At 49.6% G+C, this 23,084-nt stretch overlaps 1 protein-coding gene across 2 annotated transcripts in view; it reads right to left on the bottom strand.

The window, feature by feature from the left end:
* Nucleotides 1-23,084, bottom strand: part of LARP1 (La ribonucleoprotein 1, translational regulator) — a 45,291-nt gene that overhangs the window by 21,626 nt on the left and 581 nt on the right. For both annotated transcript variants that reach the window (XM_041482163.1, XM_041482165.1), the window contains exon 2: nt 7,956-7,982. In XM_041482163.1, the coding sequence (XP_041338097.1) occupies nt 7,956-7,982 (27 nt within the window). The remainder of the gene's footprint in view (nt 1-7,955; nt 7,983-23,084) is intronic.

Below are 23,084 nucleotides of genomic sequence, written 5' to 3'. Positions count from 1 at the left end.
AGACCAATGAGCAGATCCACCCCTGCCCTGTCTCCCAAGGAGCTGCTCCCAGCACTGCCTCAGCCCTGTGCCAGAGCTGAGATGGGAAACACTTGTCACTGCAGCTCCACACAGGAGCGGAAAAGCCTGGGATTTACAGCACTGACTGCTTGGCATGCTCACATTTTGCTGAAGGCATCACAAGGCACACAAAACCAGAAAGGTCCAGGACAGGCTCAGCCCACAGACTGCACCTCCTCTAGGTTTGCAAAGTTTTACAGCTCTACCTCCCACCAAATCACAGTTGCAGCCACAGGCACATGAGTGCATGGAGGGGGAAACAAGGGAGTTCTCAGACAGCTTTAAATGAGATGTTAGCACAAGGACCTCTTCCAGCACACATGGGTCGGTGCCTCCACAAGAGGGGCTCCACCTGCTCCTGGGGACTGCAGAGAACCACAGCAGCCCCACCACCCACAGCACGTGGCCTCACAGCTCCCAGCAGGCAGCATCTGGCCTTGCTTACAAAGGTAAGAGGAATACCTGCAACACCTCAGCAATATCAGAAGTTTCCTGTTCATGTAAGAATAATTGCAGAAGAATTATTGGCCAGGACCAAGCAGAAGACTGGATCCTTAAGGTGGATGGCTGAGCAGGATTCAGGCTTGTAAAGCACATGGGAAGCCTGCTCAGCTGGAGCAGGAGATAACCTGCAGGTACCACGGCTCAAAACCTTCCAAGCAATTTTCCACAGCTCCTCAGCAGAAGCTCCACTGTACAAGCCCTACTGTAACAGCAAAGGAAGCAAGGAGCTGCCTACACCTCTCTGCAATGTAAGCTCTGCAACTGCTGCAAAGATCACTCTCTAAAAATAACTTCAAAAAGGGCATTTGACAGCTCCATGGAGAGCATGAGAACACTCCCACCTGGGTGTCCTAGGCAGCTCCAGGAGCTCAGTAGTTTGCCCTGGAAAAGTGCAGGGAGGGAAGCTGGGGCACAGGCAGGTAGAGCCAGGACAGCGCTGTCACAGGCTGAGTGTGGGCATTGAGTTATAATCCCAGCTCTCCAAGCCCTCACATCCCTCAGCTGATAGTCCTGAAAGCCCCGGAAGAGGAGGAGCAGCTCAAGACATGTGCAGAGCCCGTCTCTGCTGACAGCTCAAATGGGCAGCACAGATCCTCACAGAGAGCAGGGGCTTCAGTCAGACCACAGCCCTCCTCAGGGAGCTGAGGAACAGCACTGCTCCTTTAAACACACAAAGCTGCTACAAGCCCAACACACAGGCATTATCTGCAGGGGCTGACATTTATTTCCAGAGCAAATGAGGGGGCAGGAAGGGTCTGACTTACCAAAAATGCATGGTCATCTTCACTGCAGCTTCTCAGTCCAAGATAGAAACGCTTCAACTTCAGCTACACTCCAAGAGGAGCGAGTTAGAAAACGCCGACAAGCATTTCTAACATTAACACTGTCAGTGAGGGCAGCCTGGATTCTTCCTGGCACAGACAGCTGCTATTAAAGGTAGTGAATGAACTCCCTCTTAAGGGCGAGTGACATCTTTCCACGGCCTTTTCAAGCAAACCTCTTCCCTGAAGAGGATTTCTAGGAAACTCCTGACACACAATCCATGCTCACAGTCCTGCACACAATCCCCGAGATGCCAGGCACACACGGAGTGAGACAGCACATGAACCACCTCCCGCCCAGTTTTCTACAAAAAAAAAGAATCCTAAACTAAGGATTCTCTCCAGGGGAAACGAATGGCTCCCAGAAACCAAGAAGCATGGCACAGGGGACACAGCCAAGGTCACCCAGCTGACCAGACTTCAGAAACTGTCAAAATGAGGAAGATGGGCTGGCTCATGCCCCCACAGCTGCTGAGCCACCCTGGTCTCTCTGAGCAGGGAAAAGGTGCCCACCACCCCTGCAGGAGAGGCTACTCCAGAACCAGTGCCTGACCCAGTACATCTGGTGCAGACACATCTCCAGCTTGAAGACACGTCACCAGCAATTCCTCTGCCAGCATGGAAGGCAGAAAAGCTTTCAAGGACACCTGTGAACATTCAGGTTAAATGGTTCAGGGACAGGGGCTGGAAAAGCCGGCAGCACTGCAGGGAAAACACCATGTCTGTCTGGGCCCCTGAGAAAAGGCATGAGTTATACCAGCTGCCACTCTGGGCACGAGGCACAGCAAGGACACCCCAGTGCTAGGGCAGGAGGCCACCTGAGGCAAGGCTGCAGCGGCCCAGGGTATGCAAGTGAGCCAAATCATGGAGGAGATGGAGGGTCAGGCCCTCCTCCCAGCCAGCTCAGAGACCAGCTGATAGTTCACGACCTAAAAACTAAAATCAGTGGTGGGGGAGACGAAAGGTTGACATGAACAGGAACTACAGGACAGCATGGGCAGACACCAGGCAGGACTCACAACTTACAAAAAAAATAAGAAAACCCAACCCAGCCCACTCACCTTTAGGGACAAGTCATTTGCAAATTAAAAGGGGGTGTCCACCCTCCAGGAAGGATCAGGAGCAGTTTCCTCCACTCCAGTTTACCTCTGCTGCACCGTTCTGCCTGTTCTGCCAGGCTCTAATGAAAAGCTAGTTAACAGTTAATTATTACCCATTCAGACACACGATCCCCTACTCTGACTGCCGGCTGGGAGGGATAAGACAGTCACGTGATGCAAAAATCCCGACCTTATGAAAGCACGGGCAACTATATTTAGTTGGAAAAACGATGACCTAGCAAGCCTGCTCCTCCCTGGCCCCCCCTCAGAGGAGCCGACCTGCCACCTCCCAGAATCCTACCTCCATGGCACCCAGGAAGATCCTCATCCAGCAGGAGTTGTAATACTTAAAACAGGGACACTGGCATGGGAGCAAGCCCTGTGTGCACATCCAGGCTACCCCGGGTGGAGGAGACCAGCGCACAGCCCAGGCTGAAGGACCCTCCCTCCCCATCCCCAGCGCTCTGCAGTGGGTCACCTTGTCAGCAGCAAAAGCTGATAAGCACCAAGAGCAACAAACAGGGGCCTAGCCCAAGGTCCTGGACTTTATCTTGAAAGCAGGAGGCACACTGGAAACCTGACCAGTGACCAGCACAGGAGACCCATTCAGCAGCAAGGCTCCAGCTGCTGGCTTCTCCATGCCCAGGGCTGGTGATGCCCAGAGCTGGTGACAGAGCTGCCCTCCTGGATCAGTCCAGCCCTCTCTCCTCAGAGCTGGGTGACCAAGACAGACACCGGTGTGCTGAGAACAGAATGGGAGCCAAGGCAGCACCACTGCTGCGGAGACATGGCCCTAGAAAAACAACACCAAGGGGTGTTGTTGCACCCCTTTGGTGCAACAACAAAATCCAAGAGCAGCACCTGCTCCCTCTTCAGTGAAAGAGCTTCAAAGCAGAAGAAAACCAAAAAGCCAGAGGAGCAGACATCAATAATCTCTGAACATCAGCAGAAGGGTGCTCTCTGCCTGGATCCTGCTGTGGCCGACGAGACAGCGCAGCCAGCGGCGCCTGTGGCACGAGCGAGAGGAGGTCACTGCATCGCTGCCGAAGCCGTGCTGACACCATCCCTTTAATGGCCCTCAGCCTCTTCTGCAGCTGCATCTGGGGACTTGGAAGCTGACAAAACCCTTCCTAGGAAGCATCTGGTACGTCTCACTGCAAATATTTAACAACAAAAAGACAGGAATTGAGAGCCAAGTGCCTGCAGAGAGACCCTCCAGCTCCAAGCATTCACACTGTCTAGGAGGAGACTGTGCAGCTCCTACTGTGCCAGTGGAGGGGGAAGAGGGGTTGTACAAGGCAAAAGTGAGCTCTGCACAAAATATGCCTCTGGAAAACCTGTCATCTCAAAGAACAGAATGGGTTTCCAGAAAGGAGACTGATGTAATTCAAACAGCATCATTCCAAGTTCCTCCCGCCGTGATTCCTGGACCTTCCTGGCTGCTTTGGCAGAGGCATCCCTGCAGGACCAGTGTCCCCTGAGCAGTGGCCACTTGCTAAGTGACCACTTAACCTTGCCCTCAGCCTGCACAGCTGCAAACCTGCCTCCCTGACTGCACAGAACAAGAAGAGACTGAGCAGCAGCTCAGCACGTGAGGTCAAGGAACACAAAGGCAGCACGGTGCAGAAATCCAGCTCCATCTTCTGGGGCAGGGGACAGTAATAGTGATTTGCTGGTAGGAGCAGGTGCAGCAAACTGTCCCAGGAATTTAGGGAGGTCATACCTAGGTCTCCTACTAAACAAGGTGTCTCCATAAATGTGCTGAAGAAATCTTACAGTCTCATAACCACCTAGATTAAACTGAGCACAGGTATGGGAGCTTCCTCCCGTTAGTGAATCCAGAGCATTAAAATCATGACAAGGCACTCAAATATCCCTGTGATCTCTGAGAGCAAGCAGAAGGGCTTCTTTTTGTGCTGCTTCAGGATTACTGCACCTCAGCTGAACTGATTTCAAGGCATGATTTTCCAAGCAGAAGATACACCATCCTGACTTATGGGCCCCCCACCTTGAGCAAAATGCAGAGACACTCCAGGTTTTACTAGATAACTCTGATACAGCAACTCTGAACTTCCTGGGTTCACAATCACATGAATCCTGGTGTATAAACCACTCTCTCTAATAAAGCTAATTCCAGTGCTACAGGTGGCTGCCTCCCATGTCAATACAGAGCATAAAAGAGTACAACACCCTAATCAGACTAAGTCTTCCCAAAGGAGTCAGGAATACCCAATTACAAAAGAGTGCAACATAGCAGTTTCCTAATTTAAAAATCCATCTCCCCTCCTTTTATTTCTAAAGGATTAAGAACCACTTCCTTGCAGTGGTAGTATCACCCTCATCTCTTTATGGAAAACTTCACAGCATTTAATTCAAAGAGGCATTTATAAACTCAAGAAAGATATCTCAGACACTGCTGACAGTTGTACAAAATGATCAGGTCAGGGTGCAGCAGATGAAAAAAAGTCATCAGGAGTGGTGAAACCAAGACAGAGCATCACTTGCTGCTCTGCTGAACACCAGCACATCCACAGCTGCACTCTGCACTCAGCTCTGGTCTCTGGAATTCAACAAGGGCACAGGGCTGTTACAACTGCTCAAAGAAAAGCAATTAAACTACCCAGAGGCAGCTCCTCAAGAGGTGAGACTAAAAAGGCTGGGATGCTCCACCATGGAGAGGAGGAGGGCTGGCTGCAGCATGTAGGAGGCCAGGAGGGCACAGGCACAGCACACTAAGCTAGCAGGAGATCCACTTGAAGTGGCAGAAGTATTCCCTTTCAGATCAGGCAGTAAATTTCACATAATATCAAGTTCTGGGAGCTGAACAGCATCAGCTGTGTGGCAGAGGTTTGGTGTTCGGAGTGAAGTCGTCCACAGACATCCAGCTGCAAATGTGCCAGTCCTCCTCAGCAGCAGAAGTGGAAAGGTGAGTGTGTCCCTCAGCCTACCAAGCCCAACCCTGCATCTCTCAGGGGTGTTGAAGTCTCTCAGCTTTCCATCTGAACTCCAGATCACATGGTATGAAATGGCTCCTTCTGAAACGCACCCTACAGCTGCCAAATCCTGGTTGTGGGATGTGGGAGAGGAAAGCACTGAGGCACTGCTGTGCCAGACAGAAGGGAAGTGAGGCCTCTCCTCAACAGCTGCTTTATTTGCAAACACTATTAGGTAACTGGGATGCCAACACTGCTGTGCTTCCACCTCCATAGTGCTCCCACGTGACACGGGGATGATCCAGGCTGAGGGCAGGCTGCCACATCCGTATGATAACAAGCAGGAACATGCTCTGGGGCACACTACAGCTACTGTGCCTACAAAATGGCTGGATTTTGGCTCAGGCACCCCACCTATGCAATTCCCAACCCTGATACTGAGACTCAGCATCTTCCATCACTCTGCTAACCATCTCCTTGGGAGAAGACCAACAGACTTCTCACCCAGAGGGGAAGCCAGCCACAGACACACCTGACTTCACAAGATTAAGCTTAAAAAACAGATCCCTGATACATGTGTGGGAGTTCTGGTGACCAGAGTAAATTAACTCATTCAATAACCTCAGCAATGAAAAGAAGGTGAGGGAGTCAAACCCAACAGCCTCAGGAATGCACAACAGCTCTAGTGGCAGGAGCAGTGCCACTCTGCCTTTGCCTGCTGCCTTCACACTTCACTGTGTTCTGAGATACCACAGCTTCCAGATAAGCTTAGTGCATGGGAAGAAAAAGCATGGCACCAACTTTAAGGCTTTTCTGGAGAAAGGTATGACAAAGACTGCACAGTGTCTGTGCAACTACCATTTAGAGGAATCCTGTTTAAGCTTTAACTTATCTCCTAAAAACCAGATGGAATTGTAAAAAAAGCCCCAAGCTCCGTAGGTAATGTTTTCTGCAACACGGCTGACACGTAACAAACACTTTCTGAAGCGCTATCATCTGCTGCAGACACACTCCTGCCCCACCCTGCAGGCAGCTGTGCAAGGTCCCCAACCAGCTGGAGAACAGAGGATGGAGTAGTGCCAAGCAAAGGACATCTCTGAGTTCACAGCACAGGCAGACAAAACCCAATATCCAAAGAAGACAAATCTTCAGCAAGGTGAGAAAAGCATCCTACAAACTCAACAGATGGGAATGAGATCATCTTCAAACCCCTAGTATTTCACTCTTCCATGTTAAGAGAACAAGAAAATCATGAGGGACTTACAAATGTGGAATCAAAGCCTTAATCCAGTGCATCTAGTTCTACACCATGGCCTTGGTAGCTGGCTAGAGCTCTGGAAACACACTCACAACTTCCATCCCTCTGTTCAGCTCAGCAAGTTGAATTACTTCAGTGTTACACCAGATCACCCCAAACCAGTGAGTTATTTTCCCTGAAATCAGCTTTAAGACACCAGAGCTGATTTCCCTACTTCCAATGCCTCCACCATCAACAGTGATTTATCCTCACACCATCCATGAACTGGTGAAATGGGATCCCATGCAAAGCCAAAGATGGACATCAGGGGTGGACACAGTGAAAGCCTGGGGTGACACAAGGCCAAGTCAGGCACCAACTTCCATTCCCAGTGCCTCTGCTATGGCACATCCCCACATGGCACTACAGCTCTGAAACAAAGGCTCACACTGACTGATCCTGGTATCACTGGTTAAAACACAAACTGTTCCTTCAGTCTTGGAACTTCCACAACATCAGCCTGGATGAGGAGCTTCTGGCAATTCGGGAAAGGCAGGAATTGAGATCATCAATATTTGCTTCTGAAAACTACATTTCTTTCCTGATTTGAAACCTCCATCCAGAACAACCTCGCTCTCCCAGCAAGGCTGCACACACCACTGGGGCCAGGAAGTTTTTTCTTTGCACTGATGGCAACACAGTGAGCAACTTGCTTGTCCTTAACAGCAATACTCAACAGCAACACACAGACTACAAGCCATGGGGGAGGTCTGTGTCTTCCCAAAGTACTGCAAATTCAAATATATATCCCTCAGGTTCACAGACACATCCATCTGTATACAGGTAACATATAAACAACAACAATCTGAGTTACATTTGCATCTTGACACATCAGGGTTTTCCATTATGTGTGATGAGCAAGACCTACAAGTTCCCAAACTCCTTCACCTCGGACATCCAAATTTGCTGTGCTACAATGTATGGGAGGAAAGAACCTTCCAGCTGTTTAGTCATCACTACATGAAAGCATAAAAGATGTCACTGCTATACAGGAATGACCAAATATTAGAGGTTTGTTTAGGAAGTTCTTTTGCTTCGGTTTTTGGGTGGGGTTTTTTTGGGGTTTTGTTTGTGGTTTGGTTTTGGGTTTTTTTACATTAATGTCCATTGCATATTTCAGACTGTACATGGCACATACCAGTCTTCTAAGTCTGGTTAGAGCTGACTCTGAAGGAAGAGAAGTGCAGGGGAGGCAAGGGAGAAGGAAGTTTGAAGAGCTCCATTTTTATTTAATACATACCAGACTGGCCATCAGCTGGAAATATATCTGTAAAAGAAAAAAAAAAAATCATCAGTATTAGTTGCAGCTGGAGTGCAAATCATATTTAAAAGGTCTCCTCTCTCGATTTGTTTGCTTTAGCTAAACAGAGGAAGTATTTTCTTAGTATCTCAAGTTAAACATCAATCGAGTTTGGAACCCACCTCAATTCAACCACTTGTTGTGAGAAAGATTTTGAAGGAGTCTGTGTTTACCCAAATGCACTGCTCTCATAAATAATCTTCTGCATTGGCTTCTAGCAGACAAAAGTGAGCAATAAAAAAGGTTGTTGAGAGATACAAAGATCCACACAATGAGCTGCTTGGTGGCAGCCCACACTCCTCCTCAGCAGCAACATCAGATGGAAATCTACAGAGAACATCTAACAGGGAGCACACGTGGAAGCCAAGGCAAAAGCCAAGGGAGCATTCTTCTGATTGTCCTTGGTTTTGCAGCCAGGAGGGACATCAGCAGCTGTGCCTGGCTCTAACACAGCACCTACATACACCAGACACACACCCCCACCACCAAATGAACACCCAGGGCCTTGGCACATCAGCCAGACCAGAAGAACCCCTTCATTTTCCCAGCTCAGGAGTCTGTCAGCAGGCACAGGCCACTGCACAGGACAGATGGAGTCTGGGGGGTTCAGACCCCAAAACAGATTATTCGACCTCCCCAGACCCCCAGGCTCTTTCCAGTTAGGAGTACAGGCCCTTCTCTTGGAGGGCCTTATGTAGTGCTGGGAATATGTTTATTTAAGTAGCTGGAAGGATCAGACTTAAATTAAGGAGCACACAGGACAGTGTGCATGGAAAACCCCTGTTGATAAGGCTTCCCCAGAAGATATGAAAACAGTACTTTTGAGAGAGCAATACATCATGTTTTCTTCAAGGATCCTGGAAGAGGAGGGGGAAGGAAGGCTGCCAGCAAGGCAAGGTCCTCCTGGGACAGGGGCAGGCCCCTGGCTTCTGCTTATCAGCTACCCAAAACACACATTCAGCTGCAAAGTCACAAGAGTTGCAGCAAGGACTACCCCTCAGGCAGGGCAATGCCCTCTGGCCTGGGCTCAGCTCATGCAGAAGCAGCAAAAACATCCCTCTGCCAAAATAACTTCTATTTCTCTTCCTTTGACTTGCACCATGCTCAAAGCATTCTCATGGTGTGTGGCCATTTGAAGGCAAGGTATCAAGGACTGCCCAGCACATCCAGAACAATCTCCAAGCACCACTTTCAATCCTTTGCAAGCTGCATGTTCTACTGCAATCCTCCACCAGCCTATGTCCCAAATGCATTTAAATATTTTGTCTATCTGTATGGTCACTGAGGAGTTCAGGCTTCTACATCAGCAAGCTGAAACACCCTGTAGTTCATAGAATCATAAAATCGTTAAGGTTTGAAAAGAGCTTTAAGATCTCAAACAAGATATAATTTATTTCCCTACCTGGGCTTCTTGGCAAAGGAACAAGGTGGTAACACTGGTATCCCACCTGTTTCAATCAGCTGTACCAGATGCTACCAAAAACCAAAATAAATAACAGCACCACAATGGTTGACAAAATAAATTCCTTTGTGTCAGCCAGGAATTTAGCAAAGCCAGGCTTTGGCAAATGTTCCCCTTGCTGTACCCTGAGGGGTGCAGTTCTCCAGTGCATTCCTGCTATGCTGTCCCACCAACTCTTCATCAGACATGCCACAGCAGAACCAGCCATTCACAATAGGTCCAGGCTCTAGATACCACAAATGCCACCAAATCAGGCACAGCTGCAGGTGACCCCTCAGCAACATCCCCTATCAGGCGTGTCACCACCATAACTCCAAACTCACATTCCCTCAAGGTCTCCTCTTAGCTCACTGCTGTATTCCCCACTGCCCTGTCCTGCTCTAGATGCGCAGCAAGGCCCTCCTGGATCCTCCTGAGCTCAGCCACAGCTCTAGAGCAGCTTTGTCACTACATTTACTAGAAAAGCAGTGACGCTACTCAGTGGCTGAGGTCAGCAGAAAGCAAGGACCATGTGTGATGGCCAAGGGCAGATACAGCTCACATTCACCTCAAGAGGCTTGCCAGGGCAACTCCTGTCAAGGAAAGACACTTGCATCCAGAGCTCAGCCCCCTTGTCTGGGAGAGGCTGACCTTGTCCAACTCATCACACCTATGATTAACACAGATTTGACTCCAAGCTCTCCAGAGCACACTGAGAACACTGGGCTTGCAGGCAGCTTTCCCCAGAGCTGAGAGCAAGCACAGAGCAGTCCCAGTGAAAAATGGGGCTGCTGGGAGGACACATGTGAGGCAGGGCTGGTCAGGGACCAGCAGGCACAACGACCCTTTGGGACACCTTTTTCCCCTGCAAGCACAAGTGACTTAAATTAAAAATTAGCCTGCCAATTAAGGGCAGCACCTCAGGTGCCCAAGAGAAGTCTAAATCAGGCAGTGCTTTCTTTTCCCAAGAAAGCCATTGTAAGGAAGCAGGCAGAAACATATGTGGCCAGCAGGTAAACCCCTGGGCTGCCCTCCAAGGAGCCCATCTCATACGCAGCAGGGCTGAGGCTGCCTGCCCAGGTCAGCTCCCTTCCCAGCCCTCCCAAGGCTAAAACTCAAACACAATGAGCAAAAAACCTGTCCCTGTGCCTTGGTTCTAAGTCCCAACATAGAAAGGTGAAGCCAGCAAACCAGCCCTACCAATTCCTCCCACCACACACATCTGCTATCTCCAAGGCACCCTGATGCCAGGTATCCCAACACTGGCCAGATGCTGCAGGACAATGCTTCACAGCAGCTCTCCACCATCCTGTCAGCCAACTGCTCAGCAGCAGGCAATCCCTGCACAGGACCCAGGCAGTCCTGCCCCTGCCCACAGAACACCCTCCCAGCCATGCCCAGCCCACCCTCCAGGCAGCCCAGTGGGAAGGATCAAGAAACAACAGTATCTCAATGCAAATGAGCAGACCCATGAGATTTGGACCCTACAGTCTCACACTTCCTCCTTCTTGCATGCAGACACTTTTGTTTCTCAACATGCACCCAAAATCAGAAAGATGTGGTGTCTGAACAAAGGGACCCAGTGACCCACAGTCATGACAGAAACCAGTGATCTCTTCAGGTACTCCCCAAGCCCCTGACCATTCTCCTCAGCCCTGTACAGAACCCATACAGCCTACAATATCTCAACAGAAAAACACATTCTGTGAATCCTCCTGTTATCAGCAAAGTAGGGTAGAAGATGGAGTGAGGAGGAGGAGGTCAGGGATGTGCATGGCAGATGTCAGGATGCTGGGACAGGCACAGAGCATCCCTTTCAAGACCACCAAGTGAGGGTGCAGATGTGGTACAGGGGTGCTTGCTCTGAGCACCAATGCATAGAGTTGCTGCACACAGCCCAGGAGATATAACTAAATTGAGGGCAGTCGTCCTTATTTTAGGTGGTGCTGGGGGTGGATCTCAATTTCAATTTTTGTCTGACAGTATTTTTACACAAAGGAGAAGACCGTATGCTAAAATGGGGCATTTAGAGAGAAAAGCTGATGCATCCACACACATACCCCCTTCCCTAGGGGCTATCTGGCTACTGCTGCTATTCAGGTATCTGGGACAGGTCCAAAAAAGTCACCCCATTTATGAGCCCCCATCTCCCCTCCGCTGCTCCCTGAGGAAACATGCCAACCACGCTCCTCTGCCAGCCACACTCAAAGTGCTGAATCCAAACACCCGCACAGGAAGCCTGTCTTGTCCCAGCTCAGGAGCTACAGCTGGGAAAGGACCTCCACCACCCAGTGCCTGTCCCCAGCCCCCTGTTCCAGCAGGGACACTGCTTCCTCCCTGCAGGGCCCAGGAGGCAGCGGCTGAAGAGCAGCTCATTATCCCTGACGCAAGAGAAACGCTGACTCGTTATTACAGCAACCTGCAGCCATAACTGCCGAGGGGCCGCGGCCGCAGGCCGAGTGCCAGCAGGAACCAGCTCCCTGCTGGCCCCCCACCTCCCATTATTACCCTTCTGCTCTCTCAACGGGGAAAAACGACCTCGGAGTGCTTTACGCCACCTGCCATACACGAAAGCGCGCTGGCTGGCGGAGCACACTGACCAGCGTGCTCTGGGTGAGGGCTGTGCACGCACGGGTACGAGCACAGGGGTGACAGCCAGCTCCTCGGCTGCTCCCAGCGGGACATGGGGCTCATCCACACTGCCACAGGAAGACACCAGCTGATTTGTTCCGGCTTTCGACCCGTGAAGTTGTAACCAAATCATCCTCCACGTTTTGCAGACAAAAGACTCGGACGTCAGCAAAAAAAATGACCTCTCCAAGGTCACAGGGGGACTCGCAGCAGGGACGTGACCAGAACTCGATCACAACGGCTCAAAAGCTGCAGGGCTGCACTGCCTGCCCAGCAGAGGGACTGGGGAGGGAAGTGCTGGTGGATGGCAGGATTGATCAATATCTCTTCTCCTAACCTGACCTGCTGCCTGGCAGGGCCGATCCAGGCAGGAAAAAGGTTCAAATTACACAGTCCAGCATATACTGCAAAGAGACCAGAGCTGCTTGAATCTCTTCTCTGGCTCTATGTAACATTTCAGCTCAAATCTGTGACCTGGCTCCCCGTTGGAGGCCAAGGCAGTGTCTGCACAGGTTCCTGAGACAGTTACAGGCCTCTTCAAAGCAACACTCAGCAGAGAAGGGGGTGAGATCTGCTAGGGAAAAGCAGCAAAGCAAGAAACCCTAAATCCAAAGATTAGCATGGCCAATTTTATCCCTCCTGAGATCTTGTTTGCTTCCTGTTCCCCTCCTTTGTTACCTGCTGAGCAGGATCAGGGAGGGTCCACCTCTCAGTCACCCAGATCGTCCCAGCTCTCTCCAGCTGCCAGGTCCACACTAACATCTCCCATGCCTCTCAACTTACTGTAAGGTATTTACCCCCTCAAAGAGAAGCCGAAGCATGAGACAGATGGGTCAATCCTAACATGATGCTGGCTAGGTCCCAAGACACAGCTAAGGCGTGAGCAAGAGAAACAAAAAAAATGCTACCGAAGAGTTTAACCCAAATAATTTCCTTTGTAAAGGTATCCAGACCACCAGTATCTGCTAAGGGGGTTTCTGTTCCCTGCCCAGAGGAAAGGTTAGATTCGTTCTCAGGCACCCCCATCACCTACACTGGCTCAAGAACTGCAGCCAGTGTGAGCTCTGACATCAATTTCCCACAAACCACACAGAAACAAACGCTTGAAATAGGTTTTCAGTGTATAAACAGCTGTGAGTTTGGTGAAGTTCAGCTGTGGTGCCCCCACTATCTTCATGTACTTGAAAAGTAATCACAGAGTTTCAAGAGGAACAACCCTGGGGAAAAAAAAAAAATAAATCACCTATTCCAAAATCAGAGTGTTATCTGGGATGAGTCCCTAACTCACTCCACACCACACACTTAATGAGTACCTCAGTGCTGATGCTCAGTGTCCTCCAGACCGAAGGGAGCAGGGCAGACCCAGCAGGGCCGTGACACCAGCTGGACACACAGCCACCAGCAGGACCAGCACTGTGCCTGGCAAAAACACCCTTCAGAGACCCACATGGATGGAAGAGGGTCCACGTCTCTTCGAGCACCAGAGATGCCAGCGGGGTTCTGAGGAACCTGACCAGAAGAATGAGAGTTCTCCAAACAGACAGTCCTGCAAATCCAACACTCACACGTGCACAGGCACACAAGGAATAACTGGAAGGTCACAGGCTGTTATTTCTCCCATCCACTTATCAGTGCTTGCACTGGAGAGAACAAACATTGGGTGTTCTCTCCTGTTAACCCCTTCCCCTCATCTCCAAAGTGGAGAAGCAGGAACGTGCTGCTGCTCCAGAGCATGAGTCTCAACATTCCCTGTCATGAACTCAACAAGGGGCTTCAGTGAAAGTCCAAGGCAACTTAAAGGTGCTTGATTACTCTTCCCACGGAGCAGCTGGTGAGCCATCTCTCTGCCTCACATCCTTTAATCACCAGTAAGCCAGGAGTGATACCACTGGAGGCCTTAGGCCTTCCAGGAGAGCAACCCTACATGATTCTGGTCCAAATGATCACAGTCACCCTCCCCAAACTGCTCTTTAAGCCACTGGATACTGAACGGAAACTAAAATTTCTGGCACAACCAAGCAAAATACACGTCTCAAAGACTCTTGTTTAAATACAGGAGCCATTCTGGTACGGCCCAGAAGCCAGCTGGATCCCACACTGTGGAAACTGATACAGGATAGTGCTTCCCTCTGACAGGGCTGTCACTCTCAGAGCTGCAACACACTTTTCTGTTTGCACATCAAGGACAAACCCAAACCCCAGAGAAGCTTTGCCCAAGGACAGATCCATCTCCATACAAAGAATGGAGAATCCATTAATGTACCCAGAAATCCAGCATCTCCATGAAAGAGGATCCCACTTCACCCAGCCAAAAGCACCAGTGTCATGGTAAAGCCCCACAACATCAGACAAGGATGCCATAAATCCCTATGAAAACCCCAGAAACTGAAAATTGCAAGGCTCTCTCCACCCTTGGGCTGCAGGCAGAGGGCTGAGCAGGGGGCTGCAGGATAGACAAGGCAGCACAGTGAAGACAACATAATTAAATCTCTTAACTGAATTACAAATCATCAGACACAGTCTGAGGTGTTCCCTCCCTCTGGCCCAGGCTATCTGCTTGGTTTTAATCAAGCACAGCCATTCCAATCACCCTCCAAACTCCACGCTTGCTTGGCTACACTCACTGCTGACAATTACATCAACTCAGATTTCACCTCCAATTGAAGCTAAGAGGGTTATCTTACTGCAATCTGCCATGTCTCCTCCAAACCATCTTCACAATTGTCCTCACAGGTTTAGTTTTAAAATTTAAAATCGTGGCTCATTTATGGCAAATTCCTCCCTGCAGAGTATGCAAATGTCACATTCATCATTCCACAGTTAAAAAAAACCCCAAAGAACAACAAAACAGTAACCCCCCAAAAACCAGCAACAGTGAGCTTGTAGAGTTCACCTGAGACTGGAAAACCAAAAGTCCCCTTTTTGTTCAGCTCACTGCAAGACCCTCTGCAGTGGCAGAGGATTTCTAAGCACTCAGAAGATGCATGAGATCATAGTCGGTATTCCCCGGAGCTCTCAAGGTTGAGCTGGGAGCTGGGAAGTGAAATTCAATATGATTACAGTGAAGCCTCATGCTTTGTCACCTGAGCACATGGTGGAGACACCTCCGTGATTCGCTCTTCTCTATTGCTGGGTGGAACCTTGTGCACAAATCCCATCACTCTTCTGTTCCAGTCACAGTAAAAAACTCCTGATCACATTTCTGGGATGTGCTTCTCCATATTTCAGTATCTGGTGCTGCAGACACATCATTTCTCAGCATCACACATACTGGTGTCACTCCTTACACTTAATTCTTCATTCTGTTTTTCACTCTACTTTTCCCTTCACACAGCCTTGCAGCTGACCTGCCAACATGAGCCCACCTGGAGGTAACAGAGCTAAGGTAAAGTGCTTCAGTCACTCCTTTAGGTGTCTCTTTTTGTGTTGAAGGAGGCCAAGAGAATTGCTTTTTGTTATTGTGGTTGTCTTTATTTCCAGTAGGCTCGTTCTGTGAGGTCAGGAGAGCTGACACAGACTTTTTACTACTTGGAAGTGTAACCTTTCCAGTTACAGCAAAGGCATAAAAATTGCAGAGAATCCTAAGGGTCTTGCAGGAATAAACTCAGTGCTTCTTTAGCAACATATAATAAAAAAAGGGAAGATGTGACCTTGGAGAATCCAAAGAAATTAATTTCCTGTAGTTTAAGTGAAAGCTGGCTTATCAGACGTTTGAGTATTGCTTATTAGCTGTGAGTTCTCACTATTTTATTCAGCCACTAGCTTCATCATCTGCAAACGTGCAAACCAGACAGTTTGGGAAAATAATCACTCATTTACATCGCTGACCAGAAGCTTTCAAAAGCACAGTCATAAAGAAAAACAAAATAAAAAAGGCTGTGTGATTTAGTGTAGAAGCTGAACACATATCACAAATAATCTGCTTTAAAGAAAGTGCTCAGTATTTAGCAGCATACCCACCTCTGAGTTACCAGGCAGGTAAAACATCAATCTCCCCACGCACCTTTTCTCTTACTTTCCCATCCACAAAACTCTACCCTTTCCTCATTTTTGTGGTTTTTCCAATTTCATACTTGTTTCCCCACATATTTAGCCAGGAAAAAACTCACCTCTTCTCTCAGGTTTTTTCAGACTCCTTAAAAGCTACCTTACCCAACCCTGAAAGCCCTGTGTTCTCTCCATGTATTGAGTCAAAGAAGTCAAATGACTCCCAGGAAAGGAGAAGCGATAAGAGCCCCCTGCGCCCGGCTTCCTCCGGCGCAGCCGTGCCCTGCAGACTGCAGAGTCACTCTGCAGGAGCTGCACACGCCTGCTGCTGCTCAGCTGGAAAAACGTGCTCAGCACTGTGCCCGGGACAGGCTCCGCTGCCTCCCCGAGCTGTGCCCCCATACCTGCACCGGGGAGAGCGAAGCATCCCCGTGTCCCACCTGCCAGACCCCACCTCGGGCTCACACAGCCCTCCCGGCCAGCAGGAACGACACACAGCACGTTTCTGTTCCCTGTCCAGCTTTCCAATCGTGCTTTAACTCTGCCTCGTGTGTCAAGGACATGTGCGGTTCATGAGCCCCAGCCGAGCCCCCATTTCTCCTGGTTGCCCCCCGGGTGCCACGGTCACCAAGGGATCACTGACAGCGATCAGAGTGACACTGAGGAGTACCAGAGATGCTTCTCCTCCAACATCTTCCTCATGAGCCAGGGCTGCTTTTGGGAGCGAGTTGGGAGCAGAGAGCAGCACCTGCTACAGCAGCACCCTACAGACCTGATCCCAGCCACTTCAAGGGTGTCCAGCAGGAAGCAAATGCGCTTCCCCAGGAGCACAGGTCAGGGCATGCTGTGCCCGCCCGCACATTGCGAGTGTCACACGTACTCTGGAGGAACCAGAGAAACATTTTCTAGACCAAGAGAACAAAGGGCATTTGTGTCACCACAATCAGACTGAGCAGCATCACACCAACAACCACCCCTGTTGACCACTTCTAAAGGAAATTAAGGTTTCCACCTGGCTTGCTGTGACAGAGCACCCAACCCAGCCAGGGCCACCATGGTCACCTCCAACACACCAGTCTGCAGCAGAGAACTCTACCAAACCTTAGCGTTCGTCACCACACAAAGGAACAAAAGACTCAAACCCACAAAATAAAATCACAACCACTGCAGAGCGCTGAACCCTGCTGCGTGTCCCCATACAACCCTGAAACAAATGGAAGCATCAAGGGAAGCTCCTGCTCCTAAGTCAGCTTTGCTCCAGAAGGACAGTGAAGGTAACTCACTGATAAAGCAGGCATTAAATGAGCCAGTTCCCAGCCCTTCCTCCCTTCTCCTTGCATGTCTCAGCAGAACATCCCCCAGCACACACAGGTTTAATGCTGCAGGAAGAGCTCTTGATCCTGGCAATACCCACAGCGAGTGTCAGACCAAAGCTGGGCCAAATGACCTGCTAAAGATGGCCCCAGCAGCTCAACCAGCACCACCAGCCTGGTTCAACACTGAAACCAGCAGAGCCACAACACATCACACACCAGTTTGCTCAGGAAAGACAGTCCACCCACAAAGCCCCCCAAACTTCAGTATGGACATACAAATGTATGCTCTGATAGAGAAAAGTTCAATTAAGAGGATCTTCTGGGAACCTCCAATTACAGGATGAGCCTCCCTTTAGAAACATGTTGACACTTGACCACAGTTTCCACAACCTTTCCCAAAAACAAAAGTTTATCTTGCACAGCATTAGAACTGCTATCAGCAAACCCATTTCCACCAAATGCCTCGTGCCAGTTTTTGCTCCACAGCTGTCTGACATGCATGTGCACACCCACTTCTCTGTTTGCCAAGCAATCCAGACCGACCCTGACCCAAAATTTCCCCACACAGCAATCTGGTAATTGATTTATCCAAGGACAAATTCAGTTACCATTTGTTCTGGTTGCCCATTAGCACTACCTACATACACAAGTAGCTCTAAGTTCTCCCAGCACTGCACTAACTTCTTTGAAGCCCTTCTTCTCCCTTTCCTCTGACCTCAAGTCATGCAACTGCATCATTTGATACAAGATATTCAGATGAAGGAGTTATTTCAATGCAAGGAGATAAGTCTCCCAGCTCCATTCAGACTTCACTAACAAGGACCTGGGCCTGCAGAACAAGTGGAACCAAATCCCGGTTTCAAGCGAGAAAAGGAACAAATGCAGAGTCGGCCATGCCAGAGACCACAGAGTGGATCCAGAGATCCACCCAGAGCTTTAGCCAACCCCAGGAGACGACTTCTTGGCCATTAAACGCTCCACCTAGACAGCACTATCACCATGGGAGAGCTCAGCAGGTATCAGCAAGGTTGCATCATCTCTTTCCCCAAGCTCCCTGTGTACACAGCAAGCCAGGGATTTGTCAGAGCCAGCAGTGTGGAGACTCAGGCCCTTGGTAGGAAGTCAGCAAAGGCTTCAATGCTAAGATGACCAAAGGATAAGTAACACATTAAAGATCATAATGTAAATGCACACTGCGGTTGGGAATGAACAAAGCTCCTCTGACCCAACTGGACCTACGGTAAGAGCACCTGTAATAACTGTAGGGGTTAAAACATTCAGCCTGGTCTGAACAGCCAACACAGCTTTCCACTAAAATGTCCTTTCCTTATTTTGCCAAACAAGCACAACCACAGACATGGCGCTGGAGATTCATTACAGTCTCAACTATGTAAAGAGCAACCTAACTCTATCCAAGTCTGCATTTGGCATTGCCCTGAAGACAATTTCACACTGTTCGAGCACAGTAAAAAGATCCGGTGTCATAATTTGGAAGGGAGAGCAGAGCATTGCAGCCCCAGTGCCCCCATTTCCAGCCCTGCTTTCTGGACTCAATTTGTCTTCACATCCAAATGAAGTCCTTCTGCTGCCCCAATCCCGGTGGAAATCTCTGTGGCACGATGAGCAATATAAAATTTAAAAGAAGACCTGTGAGGGTAAGGAGATGGCTGGAGAGAATCCTTCAGCAATGCCTTGGACCCGGTAATCTGGAACTGGAGGTCGCAGCAGAAGCAGGCACTGAAGCCCAGCAACCAGGGCCAGTGAGTCAGCTCCCAGGAGCTGCGCTGCATTCCCCAGCCTTCTCTGCCCGAAACAAACAGTGCAGAACAGGGCAAAGGTCCAGCACAAAGCTGAAGGGCAAAGGTATGTGGGGGAGGGAAAACGCTAAGCCCCACGGTTTTTTTGGAGCAACAAGTTCCAATTGTTCATCCTCCCCAACAAGATGGGAAGAGTTACTCAAATGTGAGTTGTGGGATTGGAACAGAACAGGAGTTTGGAGAGGAAACTTGGGGTGCTGGAGGAAAGGCCTCCTGCTGCGATAGCAGCTCTGTTGCAACAGTCAGAAGAGCTCCAAAACTACATGCCACGACAGAGTGAGAATTGCCCAACACTTTGGAAATAGGTGTGTGCAGGACTACCAAGCTGGATACCTGAGCAAGCAGATGTGTGTGTCTACTCCGAACACGAAGAAATGCCAATGGTAAAACAAGCTTCCCATCCATCTTATCTCCTGTACTGGAGGCGGATTTCAAGGAAAGCCCTATGGGGAGTTAGTCAGCAAGGGGTGAGATGCTAATGAATCTTCCCCTGCCTTCTCAGTACCGGTAGCCAAGTCAGACTTCGCTCGGGCATAGAGCAACACGCACTCTCAACAACAGTCAGCTCACCCCTGGTGCTTGCTGCTAGCAACTAAGGTGTGCCTTCTGGAAAGTACTGCTTATCCACCCAGCACGTTTGCCAAACAGCATGCAGGAAACTCTACTCAAGAAATCAAAGTACCTCCTGCATCTCCACTAGGAAATACACCGCTTTCCCTTGCCAAGCACTTACACGGAGAATTTTAAAAGTTAGCCCAGGAAAAGCTGAGCAATTGCAGTGCCAGTCATTAAAACCTGCATGTTCTTACTTCCAAGATGTAAATGGCTTTAGAAATAAAGAAGTGCCAAGTGCCTTGATGCAACATTTCTTGAAATACATCCAGCAGGTTTTCAAAACGGGGTGCTGTTAACACCTGTCCGCACCAAGGCTTGCATCAGCATCAGCCCTGGTGCAGGGCACAGCGGAGGAGTACAACATGTTCCAGAAGGTCGAGCTGCTTTAACTGCAAGCCACACTTCTCAACTACAGAAGAACTGAAGAAAACACTTTGAATTTGATTTGTAGCCAGTAGTGCAAAGCTGGTTTTGCTAGAAAACGTTTCCTTCACTAGCACAGACACACATACACTACCATCATGTGTCAGTCAGGCTGCCGGCTGCATTTATTTACATGATAAGAAGAGAACATGTAATAACAAGGGAATGGTCACACAGACCTTGCTACTAGATCATTAGAGAGTAAAAACGAGGCATCATTACAGCTCTGCAGCGTCCCTCACAAGCAGCCAGAAGTGTCAAGTACAAGCCTTGCCACACGGGACAGGACCATGTGTACCTCAGGACTCAAAAGGATCCTCTCTCTCCTCTGACAGAAACACACACGAATAAAAAGGTAAAGTGCATGTCAAGAGACCATGAAAATTTTCTGGTGTGCCACTCCAGAAGAGCCTCAGCCTTCTTCACTCACAGCATCAGCAGTATCACTGGCGTCTAACTCGACCTAAGGGTTGCCCCACTTACTGCCAAGCCATTGTGCTTTTGGGAGGTTAAGAAGCAAGGAGAGGCTTCACTTCAAGAGCCCTCCTTCCTGAGAAAGCAGAAAGGTTTGCTCGAACATCCTATTATATTACAGGCTTCACTGCCAACTTTGAGCATAAAAATACTGCAGCAGGTAGGCAAGGCACAAGCTTCTAAAGGTAAATCCTAATCCATGAAAAAAGACCCTGTTCTTCAGTCCCTGTGTCACGCCCCAAATGCACTCAACTAGCCCAGCTGTGGGCAAGTCAAACAGTTCAAAACAAGCTGGTGTTTCGACCACCTGGAGGTGGATTTGTTAAGCTCTTCCCTATCCATCAGAAACTCACCAAGATCTTGCAGGTGGCTGTTTTCCATGAGCTCAATGCTTTTACTTTTATAAGCACCAATTCCAACGCAGGCCATTACAGAATGCGTGGACACCTAAGGAGAAGGTCTTGTCCATTAAATCTGCTCTGTGGGTCTATAATTAATATAATCATTATAAAAAAATTAAGGCTTTCAAAGCCTGTAAAACAAGTCATAGAGGGATCCCTTTATCTTTCCAGAGCTGTCTGCACTACACTCTCTGGTCTCCTCACTAACCTCTGGTGGATCAGGGCTGGAAACATTTAGTTTCTCCAGCACACAAGCACTGCACTGGGAACCCTGCTGAATTATGAGCAAAGGCCTTGTAAGCTCTGCTGAGAAACCAAAGAATTCCAGTAGTGACTTTCCAGAGTTCAGAAGCTCTCAATCCACTTCAAGAGTAGAAAAAGAGTTGCTTTCCTTGGGTGATCCTCCTGGAGGTCACTGCAACACCACAACACGACAACTCACCTCACCAGCTGATTCTTTCACACAAATTCACGCTCCAGATCTTTTTTGGTAAGTGCCTGCCAAAACAAATCCTCCACCCAATGAAATGAAGACACAACATGAGCCTGCAAACGCTACAAGAAGGTACCCAGGTACAGGGCTGCCAGGCAAGGTCAGCTGCCAGCCTGCCTCTCGTGGGAGCTCACCAGCCGTGTTTATTTTACACGTTTTCTCTTCTGCTAATGAACACGCAGCAAAAGAAACAATGGCCCAAGAGAGGAGAGCCAGGCAGCAGCACCGGGGGCACTGCTGGAACCAGTCACTGCTGCCAAGCGTCCCAGAACACACCACAAACAAATTCCATTTTTTAAACACCTTTGGGAATACACAGACAACTGTGCTGGCCCAAGGACAATTCTGAGTGTTGCAGCATTAGTCCCTTACCCTACAACTGCGTGGACATGCTAATGACACACCCTCACTCTCTCCCTCAAATAATCATCCTAAGAGCTGCAAGGGCCCCCTGCTTGTGTTGGGCAGCTGCCTCGTCGCTGCTGACTCTGACAAATCACACACCTTTGCAACCGATGAGGCTGGCAACGAATCTGGACGCTCCTCACACAGGAGACTCAAACAGGAACACTCAACATCGCAGTTTTGCATTTTTTGGGTTTTTTCCTCGGGATCGTTATCTCAGAAGGCATCACAATAGAGTGCAACCTTCACACAAAGGAACGATGTGACCAGTTTTGTGTCATAACGCACGAGGTGAATGCAGACAGCAACGCTGTCCTGGATTTCCTTAAGCTTTGCTTATGTCCATGACTACAATGTTGAACTACCAAACAATCCAAACACAGAGTTCTACCTGGCACGATTAACTTGTCCTCTATACTTCCCATTAAGATGACAGCTTTCCAGGTGGAAATTGCAGAGCTGTCCATCTCCCAAGATCAATAACTCTGATGAATCACCATGCTAGGTAGTAACAGTTCTTACAAAACACTGGCACGCACAGTAATTGGGAATTTGTTGGCACATCTGGCAGCGTGATCTCAGCTAACAGAGACAGGTAGAAAAAGATTAAGTCTTTCCCAAACAAGACGCTTAGTGAAAACTTCTGTGCTTTTCTCCTACTCCCGATTCACTTGAAGCAGGTACAAGAGGAGCTCAACACCCATCCCGACAGGCGAGGAAATGGTGCTCTGCAGTTTCAGCCTTTGCTGACGACAGCAGCGGGTTACAAGCGCGATTTGGACAGCGCAGCCCCTCCACTTCCCTTTTCGGGGACCCCCGTTCCCCAGCCGTGCCCCTAGCCCGGGGCAGCGACAGAGCCGCGCTCGGCCGCGGCCCCCGGCCCCGCCGCCGCCATGAGTCGGCAGAGAAAGGCGGCGCGGCCTGCGCGGGGGAGCCGCGGCCGCGCACACGTGGGCAGCGCAGGCCGCGGCCCGGGGAAGGGCCCCCGCGGGGGCGGCGGGGCCGCGCTCCCGGGGGAGCCGCACGCCGGGAACCGACCACGTTGCCGGCGCTGCTGCGTAAGAAG

Source organism: Pyrgilauda ruficollis, unplaced genomic scaffold (assembly GCF_017590135.1).
Source record: "Pyrgilauda ruficollis isolate IOZ18807 unplaced genomic scaffold, ASM1759013v1 scaffold57, whole genome shotgun sequence".
In the NCBI taxonomy this organism is placed as follows: domain Eukaryota; kingdom Metazoa; phylum Chordata; class Aves; order Passeriformes; family Passeridae; genus Pyrgilauda; species Pyrgilauda ruficollis.
The sequence above is the reverse complement of the archived record's forward strand: the minus strand, read 5'-3'. Positions and strand labels throughout refer to the sequence as shown.